The sequence below is a fragment of the Gopherus evgoodei genome, chromosome 1 (genome assembly GCF_007399415.2).
Source record: "Gopherus evgoodei ecotype Sinaloan lineage chromosome 1, rGopEvg1_v1.p, whole genome shotgun sequence".
Taxonomy (NCBI): Eukaryota; Metazoa; Chordata; order Testudines; family Testudinidae; genus Gopherus; species Gopherus evgoodei.
The window spans coordinates 231242282-231259650 of NC_044322.1; the positions used below are offsets into that span (position 1 = coordinate 231242282).

The following is a 17369-nucleotide window of genomic DNA, read 5'->3' on the forward strand; positions in this document are numbered from 1 at the left end:
AGACCTTTGGTCTGACCCAGTACGGCCATTCCAATATTCTTAGAGTGTGATAAGCATTCCTAAATTGCATTTTTAAATTATGAATTACTGAAAACTATTTTGTTTGGAATGCTTTGCATGCTATTCCCTACAAGTCAAATTAGAATCAGATGATTGATTTTTAACAAATCCAGAATATGTTTCCATTGTTTAATTTCTTTTTTTAAAAAATACAAAAAAATATAAAATTTAGAAAGTCAGCCACAAAACCCATAACTAACTGCAATCATATACATACAAAAATAACCTCCCAAAATTAAGGAACAAGCAGATACTGATCATTATAGAAACATAACCACATCAACTTGCCTCAAAGATTACATTGGCATGAACTTCACTAACAAAATTTAGAGTTTATTATTTTCAGTTATATTGTTTCAAATGCAATTATGCAAATACAGTAATTCTGTGTTTCTCTTCTCACAATTTTAAATACTCAATGTCCAGAACTGTGAGTTTAACAGGCACTCTTTGAATACCCTATAATATCAAACACAGCAATGTAAGAATACATATGAGTTCTGTCATCTAACAGCAACAAGAACAGTATTCCTACATGAAGTGTTGGCTCCCAATTCAATCCCAATTTACGTTAAATGTTTGATAAAGTACACAGGAAATTAGATACAAGTCCCATTAATGACAATGGACCTTGTCTAACTCACATATTCATTATCTATTGCATTGAAAATGTGTCCCTCTGAAGCACTACTTTCCTTTTATTCTTATATCTATAAAACATTTTTATATCATGGAGTCTACCTGACCTGCTGATTACCCTTCAGTTTACACTATTGTTATGAATACAAAGAAAAACAAAAGCTGTTTCAGCCTAATGTCATCAAAATGAAATCATTTTTGCTCATGACTATTACCACAATTGGAATATTGTTAACTTAAACAAGCAGAATGAAATCAACTTTGGAAGTAAGTAAGTTGCAAAGACATTCCCTAAACAAAATGAAAAACAATGAGAACAAGGATTTTAAAAAAAAAAGAGACTTCCAAACAATTATATGCTGCTTTTTTTAAAATTAAAAACAAAAGAGGGCAGCCAAAAGAAAAATCTTGAAACTGTGTTTCAAAGGAAAGATCATCCCACATCAATTACATTGTTCTGTGGGGAAAATAGACCTACTCAACTTCTAAAAGGGTTGGTGACGGGGAAAATTTGTATAGCTGCAATTAGAATTTTCCAACAGTGAAGTTATATCACTTCAAATAAATCTGTGCGGTAAATCAAAGAAAAGGCAGAGGAAAATAATTATCCACTTTTTAGTGAACCATCTAATGCTGTTGTCTGCAAACAGACCAAATATCAGAAGTCATATCAGATAAAGAATGTACCAAAAGAATTGGTTTCCACTTCATAGTTTTGGAGTCCAACTTTACAGCAACACATGAAATGCAATGTTTTCTCCTTCTCAAATTAAATGTTAACTGTTTGTTTTGCTTTTAATATGAGACTGTCATCTATTAATAATGGACAATTGTCTTCAGTATCATTGTAATAACCATCTTTATTAGAAATAGCTCCTTATCACTGAGTGTAGATCTGCAAAATGTATTGATATTCTGTAGAACTGAATATTAACTACAAAATATGCCATACTTTTATTTTCTCAAGTTTAAAATGATAACTTTCATTTGCAGAGACAGACATATGTATACACACAAAAAAGCATTAGAAAATGTCCAGCACAGGGCATTTAGGGGCAGAGAGAGACAGAGCATGAGAAATTTGAGATGAATATACATTTGACTGATCAGAACATGAGACACAAATACTGGCACCTGCTTCCTCTCTTTCTCTTTAAGTAACCAAGGAAATTGTATGGATAAAACAGCATTAATGCAATTTTATGGTTTAAAGGCTGCATACAGAAAACTCAGGAAATTCAAAGTTATGGTTCCCACAGCAGTTGTAACCTGGCCACATTTCACATGCAAAGAAGTTAAAAAGTTACAATATGTTGTTCTGTATTTTAAAATATTACAAATACTCAAGTGAGAATGTGGGAATCATAACTCAATTTACTAGCTTGTGTATGTCAAATCTCAACCATAAATTTGCAATAAATATTGGATAAAGTATATAATATCAATTAAGAGCAATTTGTCCACTCAATTTATGAATGTTCTGCTCTGCCCTTTTATGGCTGTTGCAGGAATATGTGAGAAAAACATTAAGAATGTGAGAATTCTACATGTTATGTTCACACGACTTTTTATACTTGAATCTTTAGAGAAACACTAGTCTGAGAAATGTTTATTTCCCTCTTTTACAGATAGTACAGATGAGCACTGTATTGTCATCTGTTAGGTGAAGTGCTGGTATTAAAGCATACAATCTCTGAATTCTAGTCCCAGCTATAACAATAATTATCTCTCTGGCTCAATACCGTAACCTCTCCGTCTCAGCTTCTCCATCTGTATGTGTTCGTAAGACCACACGTCAGCTTTGCAGTTGTTGGGGGCTCTTTTTTGTGGGTCCTGGTAGCCCTAAGCAGCTTTTACTTCAGTAACACACACTAATCCATTTACAGAACACTATTCTATTTGCTTTATGCTCTTTCCTTAGTCTTTCAATATATTTAAATGAACAAACACAAAAAAAGTTAAAAAGCTTATACATATGAAGTTCTATTTGAATACTGACAACTAAGGCACAAAAACAACAGTCATTCTTGTTGGAGGGAGATGTGCACAAGAAAAGCACAAAGGATAATAACTTGAATCAGATATTCACTGGGGTACTGGTTAGCAGTGGATGAAACCGTACATAGAATTATTTTGTTTTTGTGGAAAACTGAAAACAGAAGACTTTAAAAGCATAGGTATCATCTGAGAACCCTGGAGGGCAAACAACTGCCACCAGAAAAAAAGAACTGGAATGATTAAAACTTGTGACTTCCCTTGGTTCAAAAGGGGTACCATCATTAAATGAGCAACTATGTTAAGACAGAGGAATCTCCATTACACTTCTTTACTTTTCCTGCATGCCTTGTAAAACACAAGATCATCATTTATTCATTCTTTGGATTTATATGCTATACCTATCAATGTCTATGTATGTGTCTACATACTGCTGACATCCTCTCAGGCCTTAACACACGTAGCTGCTGGCAGTAAAGGAACGGTCTATTTATCCAAATATTTCCTAGCCTAAAAATTTTTAATTTTACATTGTTTCAAGATTTAGCCTGCAGTTTGGATCTATTGTTACTTCCCAACAACTTTGTCCATCACTAGTTCTCCACCGAAAGTAAGTTGAGTCATCTTGAGGATTCTTTATGTTACAAGTGTTGGATAAGCTCATTTTTTTTTATAAACAGCACATAAAAGTTTGTGGATGGTAGTATTCAGTGGTATGAAAAGAATCCACTCATTGAGATGTGGGTGGTCATTATAGATAGCATAAGCAGCTTTATAAAACAAATATATAAGACCATCTGAAACAATGCATTTTCACATAAATGACCTTGTACAAAGATTCTGAGATGTATCTGTACTGGCTATTATATTCAAACATTAGAATAAACAAACTTCTTATAATAGGAGGTAAATCAATGAAATTATTGTTTGGGAAGACAGGATCAGTCTTAGGCTGAGTCTGAGAACTCCCAAGGATATTCCAGTCTCTAATATAGCCCATTCTTAAGCTACTCAAGTCAACAACCTAATAAGCAGCTGTTTCTGCTGGAAAAGGATTTGTTGGCAAGCTGGACACCTGTATTCTGCAGCAGCCAAGTTTACTCAGTGTGTGGCCACAGGTGTTGACCTAAGTGCTATGAAGCCAAAGGAGGAAGACAAAAGGAATTGGCATTAATAGCTGTACTAACAGAAAGAGTCCAATATTCAAGTTACATGAAAGTAATTTTAGCTGTCGGCTCCTAGAAATAAGACTACTTCTCTTCTCTGATTTGATTCAGACTATACCCTGAAGACAACAGAAGAGGAAAGGAGGAAGTACATGAGTCTTTCTTCAAAGTAAGTTAAAGGCTATGACCCTTTCCTTTGGCATTCTTGAAAGCCGTAAAATCTGACAGTGAAAATGTACAATACAGACACTCCAATTCTTGTTAGCCTGATTAGTAGTCCCTTTTCTTAAACTCTATTCATGCACCAAAGGAAAGCCTCTCTCAAAGTATTAAAAAAGTAAACCTGGTAATTCAAATGTCTGGGAGTATGAACAATGGGGTGATTAACCTTATAATCGATATATACTATGACTTTGTAAATAAGAAAGGATTTTAAGCAAACTTTATTTTAAAAATGTAGTTAGCAAACTGATCTAGTATATTCAGTTCTGTCATTAGACAAAGATTCCTGATTTCAAGAGACTAGTTGCACAGAGAGGTAGAAAAAAATATCACCAAACAGCCTGAAGGTAGAGCAGCCAAGAATTCACTGATGGAGGATATATTTTATTGCAGGCAACCTTAAATGTAATGGAAAACAACACAATTATGATTTAGGAATGTCAAGAGTCAAGCAATGTTAGAGCCCCAGGAGAAAGTTTTGAGAGTTTTTGGTTTTTTAAGTCCGTTCCAAGGTAACTAAATGATACTGAAAACTTTTTTAAATAAAAGAAATTAAACAAACTTTCTTGCTGGTGTCAAGGGATTTGGGCATGTATCTAACACAATGACTTGACACTGATGTGACGAAAATGATTTTTATCCTGCTGTTCGGCAATTACCTACTTACACTTATTTTTGATCCACGTTTCTGATGTGATGCTCAAACTATTTTACTTTCTATTTAAGTCAGCTAATACCTTTTAAGCATAATCATTCATATGCGTACCAATTTAAGACAAAAAAAAGTCCGGTCATTAAGTCCATGCCCTGCCAATGAAGAATATCAAGACTGCTCCAAAAAGGCCACAAAAATAAACTGAAATTCTCTCAGTGACTTTAAACAGGCTATGGATCAGGGCCACGGATACCTAAATGCAGGACTTACGGAATATTCAACATATATTACACATTATCTTTGCCAGAAGGACAAGCAGTGAAAAAGAAGCAGAATTACCTGCAGCTTTTTGTAGCGATCTTGGTGTGAGATGAATTCACCTTCCTTTTCTTTCAAGAAATCTGTTTGTACGATACTATGCTTTTCCATCAAATCTTCTAAATCCTAACAATAGAAAACACAGATTTGTGTTTTTATTTTTAAATGTGAGAGAGTACAATCTTCAGCAAGTCATTTCAAACTAGCAATACTTTTGATGGTTTTAGGACACCTTCTATTATGCAAAAATACACAGCATTTGGGGTCTCACACACTGGCAAACTACCATGCAGATTACAGACCCAGTGGATCCCTGTAACCATTGTACACCCCTCTGCCAGTTGGCAGAGAGGTCCCTGGGTCACACTAAGCATCTCTCAAAAATGAGTAACAACATGTGTTGTATTCAATAACTGTATGCATTAACTTCTGCCTTCCAGCTAAAAAAAATTGTGCACTAGATTCACAGGGAATCCAAAGCACACACCCATATCCTGGGGATTACTGAAGTCAGAATATCCCCTGGCTCAAATTAAAGAGGTGTCAGGTAAGGTCGCATTACCCCAGTATTTCTGCACCTGTTACCTAGCATGTCTTCATCTCAGTCTATGCCAACTTCTTCTATTGCCCTTCAAGCCCATCCCTGTCCTCCTCAGCCCTTATCATCCCTAGTCTGTCACTGTCCTTGCTTCTGTTCCTTAACACCTCCACATTCCAATGAAGCTATATTCCACCTCCTTGTCCATACTGCCTGGGCATCAGGCAGCAAGGCATTGAGAGCACAGGAGCCAACGTGTGCCCACTCAGTTCCAATATCCAATGCCCTAGTACCCTCAATAGCTGGGAGAAGCAATTGCAAGGAAAGAACTTCTCAGCTCTGGGCAGTAGTGTATTCACTGTATGTGTAATTAGAAGAATTTGACTAGCAGTCTCTTACAAAGCTGTACTGAACATGATTTCCACAGAGACAGAAAAAGGCACCTGTCTGACCCCAGGGGAACCCCAATCTCAAAATGTCAAATCCCTGTTCCAGAGCAGGGAGGTGCTAGAAAGCCTCAACAAAATGATTCTAAGTATGTTTTCACACTGTAAAGGCAATACTTTTCCCTAACCAAATTCTTAGAATAAGTTGAACCATTTGTTGCTTAAATTTAAAGAAAGAAAAAGAAAAAAAAGACCAAAAACAGCCTGAGGCAGACCCCCACATGGAAAATTTAAGTTTGAACAGCTAAAATTTGGCAAAATTCTAAGTAACTGAAAACAAGGTCTCGTAACAGAAAGTATTAAACACCTTAGCTATGGGTGCCACTGCCAGCTCCTGCTATTATTAATTTCTATATGCATTTAAGAGCAGCAGCCATACCTTTTTAATTCTACATTTTTCTTCTTCTGCATCTTTAAGTTTAATCTCTAGACTTGCAAGTGTTGGGTGAAGATGCTTCTTTGATCCATTTATCCCTGGCTTCTCAGAGTCACCCACAGGGATGGTTGAATTTTCTGAAGGTTTTCCTTCTGTTAAACTCAGAGAAGGAATTGAGATATCCAAGGAAGAACTGGCTGATAACTGAACCTAAATCATGAGACACAAAAATTATATTATTTCATCATAAATAATATATGACAGACATTTTGAAATTATTATATTTCATGTAAGAGCTATGTAAACCTTACTTTCAACAGAAGATTTAAATGTCAGTTTGCCAAAACATATACATTACATGATGGTTAGCAGACCTGTGTGACGCACTACCATCAAAACATTTGCATCTGAAATACCATTAAAATAACAGTTTACCAACAGCCAGGTGGTTACCCCTAATTCACTTCAGATTATACTTCACATGAGTAGCCTCATCGAAGTTAATGTCAATACCTGAAGAGTAACATACTATTGATTTTGAGTGAAGGGGCTTGTAAATCTTAAGGTAACTGTCTGATTCTAATGCCGCTAGTAAAGACATTTTTAAGCAGTGACTATTTCTGAAATTTTTGGTAGCTTTAACAGCAATATTTTTTTCAAAGAATATTCCTGCCATTGCCTCCTGTATTTCAGCATTATGGTACAGTTTAGCAAAGCATTTAAGCATATGCTTAGAATTGAGCACGTTTTAATGTACGCAGCTCAACTGGGGACCATAAAGTCTCACAAATTACTTTACAAAAATCTTTTATTTAAGAAAGAGTACTTACTGAAATTTCTGTTTTGAGGTTGAGAAGCATTTCACTGTGGATTTAAACTATATTTTTATCTAATATTACATACATGCTAAAACATACATTGCTTTGTAGCTTAAATTATATTCTGCCATCTCAAAGAATTCCAAGGTACTAATCTTCACAATGAATATTCAGAGACTGGTAACTGATATCTTTGTTCTGAAATTACACCTTTAGAAACTACTCAGGAGTCAACTTTTGTCCAATAAGAAAAAAAATCTCTAATTTGATAAGAAAAAATACAATGCCAAGGGATAAAATACATCAACTTCCTGTAATAAAAGTATGATTATGTGCTTACCTGTTCTTTAAGAACAGCTGGGTTTAAAATATTGTTGGCTGTTTGAACAGCTGCCAGTACGTCATCACCTGATAAGATGAGTGAATCGGAAGAGACAAGGCAAGCAGAATGCAGAGAATTCTCCAGAAGAACATCTGAAGAAACGCTTTCTAGTACATGGACTTCAGATACTACTGCAAGAAAGCAGACATGAAAATATTTTCAATATTAGTAGATTGTGTGTATGTTTCTGAAATCTACATCTAGTGAACCTAACAAATATTTTTTGTTATTATAGGAACATCGTAGAATACAAACAGATAAATAAAAGTATGTTGCTGTTACACTAATGTAAAATTTGGCTTGACTTTATAAGAGTTAAGCCTGCCATGGCTTTATATCTTGAATAATGTTATTGGCATACTCTCCATGCTTGTACAACTTACCTTTGCACTCAAAGAAATCACCAGCTAGTGATATGCCCCTTCCTCTGAAATTGCCTGAACTTGAGAACCTTTGAGGCATACTGCAAAAGCCATTTATTTGACAAGGTTTTCAGGGACAGATGAGACTATGCTCTTATGTGGCAGAGATAGCGGGGGAGGACTAAAAGTGGCTCTTTCGCATCTTTGAATTATTGACTGTCTTACATAATTCATATATATATATACACACACACACACACACACACATATATACACACACACACACACACACACACACTTTTTGCTACTAGATACTCATTTATAATGGTATGCAATTGTTTGGGCACCTGTGGCATTTTGGATGGGTATTTTTTGTTATTTAAATCTGAAAAAAGGAAGAAAAGACAGCTTTTATATAAGGACATTTAGATAAACATCTCACCAAGCAAAATGGAGACAAGCAATTTTACATGTGTTAAATACATGTCTTATACATTAAATCTACAGTGGTGAACAAAGGAAAGAATAAAATGACCCTATATCCAACAATACACAGGTATAACAATTATTGTTGCATGTATGGATCTCTTCCACAGTCATTACATTCCAAAGGCAGGAGTTTCCTATTTTAAGCTATGATTTTGTATGTGGGTCATCATAATTTCTACATTACAGTGACATAGATCGTTTTTAAGGGAATAAACAAAAATACATTAAATTAATAATAATAAATTTAGAAACCACATGGGGGAAAACCAGTGAGATTGCATCAATAACGTTTTTTAAATTGGTCCTAGGAAGCCTGTACCCTACGATACACCAGCCATAGATATGATTTTCCAGTAGAGGGAAGAAAAGGCCAAGTTACTAGCATATAGTCTACAGAGGGCCACACAAAACCAGTTAAAATGCTAATTTAAAATACATTTTTAAAAGAGCTGAAGACTAACTAGTTTTATCAAATTAATAGAATTAGAGACTGACACCCCAGGCTGAAATCTTGACGTCTTCATTAATAAAGTAAAATAAATCCTACAGTTCTTTCACTCCCAAATGGAAATAATATAATATAACTTAACAGTCACTAGGGGATCACATATTCTTAAACAAAACCACTTGGGGTAGGATTGGCAATTTAAATGGCACCATACTGCATATGAGTGGTCTTTGTTTTGACCTACAGAAGCAATGCATAGGTTTGCAAACACTAACAGAAACAATCAGGATCCAGTATTACCAGTCTGACATTGCCTAGATCCATAAACTTTTTGTCAGGATTCACAGACTGATAGGTTCTAAGGCCAAAAGGGACCATCGTGATCAACTAGTCTGACCTCCTGTATAAAAGAAGATATAGAACTCCCCCAAAATAATTTCTAGAGTTTATATTTCAGAAAAAAAGATCCAATCTTGATTTTCAAATGGTCAGTGATGGAGAATCCACTATGACCACTGGTAAATTGTTCCAATTGTTAATTACCCTCACTACTAAATAATTACCTTAGTCTCATTAGCTTCAACTTTCAGCCATTGGATTACTGACATTAGAATAATCCTTTGAAGCAAGATCAACAATTAATTCTAAAGTATAATTTTATTTCAGAAGCTTGTTGCAGTCAAGTTCACTCTTTCCTTTCACATGTTGGTACTGAACAATGAAGCATGCCCAGCAAATGGACGACCCTTCGCAACTCAAGAGCCTAATGGAGAAATATAGATACCAAATGGAGAAATATAGATAGGTTTACCATCTTAACTGTTTCTACTCAGTCAATCCCACTGACCAACAAGTGCATCCACTCAGCAAAATCCCAGAATGAACAAAGAGGAATAAAAGAGAATAGTCAGGGGAGGAGGGGGAGAGAAAATAAAAAGGACATGAAAAAACAGTCCTAAAAATTGTAACGTTACTTATAGACACAGAAAGATGGTGAAAGACTTAGTACAGACAATATTGCAGTTACTGGCCCAAATGAATAAACTACACAGAAAATTTGCACACAGCAGAACAAAGATAAATAAACAAAAAAAATCACCAGCACTCAATGAACTCTATCAACCACTGCCAGTGGAAAAATCTTGTAAAATTTATTGGAGAAAAGTGGAATCTATTCAAAGTCCATTCTCTTTTCTTCCAGCTAAACAAATAGCAACAACTAATGTGTGATTCAAAATAGGAGTTAGTTTTTCCTATAACTCTTCACTGCAGTTTTCAGCTTAGTGAAACTCAATATCTTATAATAAGCATCCTTTATATAGAAATTGTTCGAAGTATGTGTTGATGGATACATTAATAGACATGCATATGACTTCCACTGTACCTATAGTAGATGCTGCACAAAGCTCAGATGAAACATATCTCTAGTTCTGCAAGGCTGGTTTTTACCAATTTCCCCACCATTATCCCCCACCAAAATAAACCGGATGAGTTTCTTGCTGTTTTTAAATATTGTAAATAATATCACTGATTCACTGTGGTACGATACATACCTACAATTCTTGAAGGAAACAAACACCAAGAAAGCTAAAGAACAATGTTGGGATGATTCTAAGGGGAAAAGTTTAAATTAATGGATGAAACTAAGCAAAGGAAAATTTAAGCTTCAGAAGTAAAATACTGGCCCCATTTATGTCAATGGCTGTGGTATCTCATGCGGAGCGAAGAAAATTCACACAGTCAACACAGCTGCAAACAAGTCAGGAATCAGGAATCACTTTATTCTCTTCCACCACCTCCTTATATAGTTAAGTCTGGTTACATAAGAACCAATCATGTGGGCTAACATCATACATGCTAGCAATCTAATTGGACAAGAAGAAAAATCACGCGCTTACCATGCCTCTAATCACGCGATTGGCCAACCGCAACAACGCAATCCCCGACCATACAAAGAAGGATCTACAGCCTCCTCCCCTCTCCTCTCCTGAACCAATCGCTCCGTGTGGAACACAGAGAACAAGCGGCTCAGACCAGCCCCCCCAGCCACAGCCACAGGACTCCAGCTGAGGAGGCAACGGACACCCACCTGTGACAGCTGCCGCCCACCTCTGCCCGCGGAGCGCCTTGCGCAGGGACCCACACCTACCCGACATCAGAGCAGGAGCGGCGCTGAGCCCAGCCGCCTGGGCTCCCCGCGCTGCCCGGCCGGGGCCCCAGCAGCGCCCGGCGTCCGAGCGCATGAGAGGGAGCGAGGAGCGGGGGCCGCGGCCCGAGCCGCTCGCCTCCTCTCCCGGACGGCGGCAGCAGAGAGACCGGCCCGGGGAGAAGCAAGAAGGCAGCGAGGAGGCGGCGGCTCTACGTGAAGAGCCCGGACACAACCCCGGTCCAGCGCCGCACCCGACCAGAGTAGGGAGGATAAGTCCCTACACCTCCCCCTTTCTTTTCAAACAAGGCCGTGGCAATGCGCATAAGACTTTGTCATAATATATAAACAAAACAAGGAGCAAAACAAGAAAAGCAATACAATCATTAATAGATACAACTTAGCATGTAATAGTGAAGTATACCAAGTTGGTTAACCAAAACTATTAAGCCAATCCCAGGGAGGATTCTATCCCTGGGTGAGGTTATACACATTATTCTATAATCAATAGTTGCTCGATTTTACAAAACTGCACAACGTATACTATCTACATCTTACAACTTAACTAATAATTACAAGTTTCTAATTAAAGTCAGGAAAGAGGAAGCGTAGATCCGGGATGGTATCATCGTTTGCCGCTTCTATATCGGGATCGTATGGTTGCTTATCACGTCGCTGGGTGAGCCACGGTCGAACCCACTTCGCAGGGATCCATCTGGGACCTGTAGTAGTAGAAATACAGGCATAGCCCCTTCCCCATGTTAATAAATCAGCGGGACCTTGCCACTTTTGATCTGTATAATTAAACCACAGGCGCAGCCGCTGGACGCGGCGGAACCGCGGGTGGCTGATTAAGAAAAGGTTTGTTGTGGCTCGAAGGTTGCGAGGGTCTCGGGAGCGCTGCCAGATGTCGACCCGGTGGTTGCCCACAATCTCCACGGCACCCCATACGATAGCAACGAGGACAAGGAGCATCCGGCGATGGAGTCCCATGGATACCACACGCCCAATCTCCACAGATGTGACAGGGAGCGGCGACACCGCCCGTATGCGAGGCGTTATCTGGTGGCTTAGTTTTATGAACTTTATAGTTTTCATAGTCCTGCAAAGTTTTTAAAAGATGAGATTGAGGAGGGACAGGCTCTCCCGCCATACGAGACAAGTGATTCAACATTTCCTGCAGCTGGTATCCCTGCCGTCTTATCTCCTTACGAAATTCCGCGGATTCCAAATAGGGAGGGTGATCGATATCCATTTTGCCAAAAGAGTTATCCGAATTCGGAGGAAGAGGGACCGTGCAAGGATCAATGTCAGTTCCATCAGGATCAAAACCGGGTGCGGTAGGGATAACTGTTTTCTCTCCTGGTGCGAAAAATTCTTTAGCTCCAACCGGGAACACAACAGGTGACTCGGGCAGCACCACAGATGATTCATCCTTATCCCCAGCCGGGGACACGACGGGTGGCTCAGGCAGCACCGCAGGTGACTTATCCGTCCTTTTTGGTCGGAAAATCTCTTCCACGGCAGCCTGAACTCCTGCTTCGGCAGCGAGTGTCTCCACTATTTTCTTTGCCTTACACCATATTTGGCTAAGGGAGACAGCCTCCTTATTGCCATGGGCGACCGACTCCCACAGATCTGATCCAAGTCGCTCCCAAACAGTCTTGTCGAAGACAGTGTTCAGGGTAATAAAAAATCCTCGTCGCTGCCCCCATTTAAGCAGACGGGACAGAGGTTCAGGGGAAATCTTTTCTCCCTGCCTTTCTGCTGTACGCAACAGAAATTCGTGCACTGTCTTCTCTTCTACAGACAATGCAGAACCCATATTTTCTTTATAATATGCGCGGCCGCTCACCTGTGAGCTCACAATCGTCTCTCTCGGACGACCAGGAGCCGATCTTCCTTCGGTACCTCCTGCCGCGGCCGCTACCTCCGCTTTTCTTCTCTCGAGTGCGCCGACCAGGTCCTGCCGGATCGGATCACATCGGGGTCACCAATTGTGGTATCTCATGCGGAGCGAAGAAAATTCACACAGTCAACACAGCTGCAAACAAGTCAGGAATCAGGAATCACTTTATTCTCTTCCACCACCTCCTTATATAGTTAAGTCTGGTTACATAAGAACCAATCATGTGGGCTAACATCATACATGCTAGCAATCTAATTGGACAAGAAGAAAAATCACGCGCTTACCATGCCTCTAATCACGCGATTGGCCAACCGCAACAACGCAATCCCCGACCATACAAAGAAGGATCTACAGCCTCCTCCCCTCTCCTCTCCTGAACCAATCGCTCCGTGTGGAACACAGAGAACAAGCGGCTCGGACCAGCCCCCCCAGCCACAGCCACAGGACTCCAGCTGAGGAGGCAACGGACACCCACCTGTGACAGCTGCCGCCCACCTCTGCCCGCGGAGCGCCTTGCGCAGGGACCCACACCTACCCGACATCAGAGCAGGAGCGGCGCTGAGCCCAGCCGCCTGGGCTCCCCGCGCTGCCCGGCCGGGGCCCCAGCAGCGCCCGGCGTCCGAGCGCATGAGAGGGAGCGAGGAGCGGGGGCCGCGGCCCGAGCCGCTCGCCTCCTCTCCCGGACGGCGGCAGCAGAGAGACCGGCCCAGGGAGAAGCAAGGAGGCAGCGAGGAGGCGGCGGCTCTACGTGAAGAGCCCGGACACAACCCCGGTCCAGCGCCGCACCCGACCAGAGTAGGGAGGATAAGTCCCTACAAATGGCAAAACACTAACTGATTTCAATGGAGCCAGGATTTTATCCAACAGCAGGAAAATATCTCTAGCAGCAAAAGCCCTTGGTTCAGTCTCTGGGGGCCACAAAAAAATACACAGAGGTTAGGGAATGCTGCTCATAAGAAGTACAAAAAGACGTTCCACTGTAATGCAACTTAAAGGTTGTGCAGGTCCTAAGGGTCACAGTAAAAAATTTCTTCTGTAATACCTCCTAAGGCGCATTACAATGGCATATAGCCAAATGGTTCTAGGATTATGATATTCACATGTACTATGATAACAATCTGAATACCTAGACTGCATGTGCAACCTTAACTTTACCATTTCTTGACTTTAGCATGTTTAAGTGTGCAACCTAAAACTTCTAATAGATGTCTAAATTCCAAAATCCTACTTCCACTGAATAGTACCCAACTCCGGGAGTAAATCCATTGCAATTAGTCATAAAATAATTCTCAGGTCAGATAGAGTGTCACCATATGGCCCATATTTGTGTATGGAACAATGCTCGTGTTCTGAACCGTACTCCATAATTACCTAACAGAATTTTGCTTAGCACCAAGCTATAAAGAAGTCCTCTAAGACTACTGAGGGAAGCTACATTGTGTGCAGTTCAGTAGGTTTTTATTTAAATATCTTTGACAGAGGCATTAGTAACATACAAAGTCTATTAAAGCAGTGTTCTTGGATCTTTGATGGTAGCGCAAATTACCATTATAAAATAAGACAGCAAAAAAAGGCACAATTTTGTTTCAGTGTACATGTTCAACCCAGAGATCCTAAGAGAAGATAACCCCTTTAAAAATCCTCTCACCCCAAACATTGTAGCAACCTGAAACAAACTTATTTTCTGTCTTGTATTACAAAATATTGGCCATTTAACTATTTAGAAGGGCCCATGTTAGTCATTTTCACAGTTCAACAGAAAATCCCACAACAGAAACTCTCTTGCAAACAAGGCCCTTCTTTTGAGCTGAAAACAGGTGAAGTTGAATGGAGATCTGTTGGAAGAAAAGGGAGGAGGCAAGCTCCTGCTACTTAGGGGCAGTGAGTTAGTTCTTGGAGAGAGTTAGTTTGTTTTCAGTTTGCAAGATCTGGTAGGAGAGGCAATGTATTGTGAGAGACAATAAAGATAGCCAGTGTTTGAGGAGGACAGAGGAAGACTCACAGAAGACTGCAAGTGAGGACAGAAGACAAGATGACTTGCAGTCAAAAAGAACAGAAGAGGGAAGGCCTGAGACTTGCACCAACACCGGGAAGAGGCAGTTCTACATGAATGGGGAGTGTCTGCTTTGAAAAACAGTCAGACCTGTCACCAGAGGTGATCTGGAGAAGGGATGCAGACCAAAGTGGATGAATAACCATTTCAAACAGATTACTTAAAAAAAAACAGAAAATCTACAAAGGAATAGAAGAAGGGATGGATCAGCAAGAAAATCTATTTTCTGGAGATCAGAAAAGCATTGGGGACAGATGGAGGTATTGTCCAATACTTAAAGAATATTTCACCTCAGTTTTTGATAAGGTCATGGCCATATTGGTGATAAGGGTAATAAGGAGCTGGGGACAGTAGCAAGACAACTAATGGGCACGAGGATATGAAAGTAGAAATTACCACATCTGAGGTGGAAGCCAAAACTCAAACAGCTTAAGAGGACCAAACTGGGGGGTAATAATCTCCATCCAAGAATATTAAGAGACCTGGCACATTAAATTGAAAGTTACAGAGAATTCTTTTTGAGATGTCTGGCACGTGGGTCTTCTCCACATGCTAAGGATCTTACTAACTGCCATATTTGGAGTCAGAAAGGAATTTTGCCCTAGGACAGATTGTTTTCATCTTCCTCTACAGCCTGTGGCACAGGTCACTTACTGGTTTGAATTAGAGTAAATGGTGGATTCTCTGTAACTTGAAGTCTTTAAATCATGATTTGAGGACTTCAGTAACTCAGCTAGAGGTTATGGGCCTATTACATGAGTGGGTGGGTGAGGTTCTGTATACTGAAATGCGCAGGAAGTCAAACTAGGAGATCATGATGGTCCCTTCCAGCCCTAAAATGTATTAGTCTATAAGTCTATTAAAAATTGCACTATTTAAAGCAACTATAAAGAATTATGGAATATGGTCTGAAAGTCAGAGAGACTGTTCATTTGCAAGTGAAAACAAAAAGGGTTGATGGGTTGCAAAAACCACTTCTGAAAAGTGTACTAGTATTCACAGGAGCTTTACATTTGATTAAATCAAAACTTTCACATTAATTTGAAATATTTGTGGGACTGGGACCCATTCTGCAAATTGCTGAGCATCTATCTCCAAATTTCTCCTGCACCTACACAGCAGCCAAGATGTTTTGTATTTTTTTAAAACTTAGTACTGCTCCTTAGTAGCGCCTCTTCAAGTATAGGGCATTCCCCACAGGCACAGGGCAGTACCAACAGAAGAGTTTTAAACTGACTATAGTTGTCTTCCTGAATTCTCAGGGCATGTGCCACTAGTATTAGATACCATTCAAAATTCAACTTGCTATTCCAGAGAACAGAAAAGGCATTGATATAATCCACTTCTTCCACTAACTTTGTTCTCTGAGGGGTATTTTGCATCCCTTACAGTACCAGAGAAAGTACACTATGTAACAGAGTAACAGTACTTTGGACTCTCTTAACTGAAGATCTGGAGAACCTTTTCCATCAGTACTTCTATGGAAACCTTGTTTCAGGCTGTCTGCAAACTCAGGAAGAAATCTCTACATCAGGTTAACCTTCCAAACATAAACCAAGCACATTTTTGCATCCACAAGGATTAGAAATGTTTTTAAAAAATGAAAGCTTAGATACTGCAGAATCTGAATATGGCATGTTGGCCACATATGAATATGAGGTAGGACGATGAGTGTTTAAAATAGCAGTGCAGGAGAGCATGTTTGGGGGACTGTGACTACTTTTCACCCTATAAAACCGGGCTCCCTAACAGTAATTGAGTCCAACCACAATAGAGCTCAAAAAGAGTAATGAAAAATCTCTTAAAATAACTTTATGCCTAAAAATGTCTCCATTTTAAAGTTTTTTTTTTATTCTTGAGCTCTTCATAAAATAAAAGTCCAATAGGAAGAGAAGGTTATTCACATTGTGCAGTAACTGTGGTTCTTCAGGATGTGTCCCCTCCTGTGGGTGATCCGCTTCAAGTGCTGGTGTGTTCCGGTACCATCAATTGGAGATTTATGTTAAGTGTCCGTGCAGGACGCACATGTGCAGTAGGCATTTTGCAGTACTGTTGGTACCGCATCTAGCGCGCACAATCTGAGCCCTCCAGTTCCTTCTTTACCACAGAGTCCTAATGGCAAACTCCAAAGTAGAGAAGAGGAGGGTGGGTAGAGCTAGAGCCAAGTTACAGCATAGTGCTTAGTAAATGTGTGGACAGAGGCCCAAGTGGCCACCTTGCAAATTTCTAATATCAGAACACTGTTAGGATTGCTATAGAGATTGAAACTGATCGTGCAGAATGCATTCTGATGTGTGTAGGAGGGTCCATGTTAGAAATAGGATAAAAATGTTGAATACATGTGAAG

The 17369-nt window shown here is 39.6% G+C and overlaps 1 protein-coding gene across 6 annotated transcripts in view; it reads right to left on the bottom strand.

Annotated features, from left to right (window-relative positions):
- The window catches only part of CCDC91 (coiled-coil domain containing 91), a 336190-nt gene that overhangs the window by 227830 nt on the left and 90991 nt on the right, over positions 1-17369 (bottom strand). For 5 of the 6 annotated variants that reach the window (XM_030539087.1, XM_030539070.1, XM_030539062.1 and 2 more), the window contains exons 4-6: positions 7574-7746; positions 6419-6625; positions 5077-5181 (exon numbers count right to left, since the gene is read on the bottom strand). In XM_030539087.1, coding sequence (XP_030394947.1) covers positions 5077-5181; positions 6419-6625; positions 7574-7746 — 485 coding nt within the window. The remainder of the gene's footprint in view (positions 1-5076; positions 5182-6418; positions 6626-7573; positions 7747-17369) is intronic. The other variant, XM_030539052.1, reaches the window with a different exon arrangement.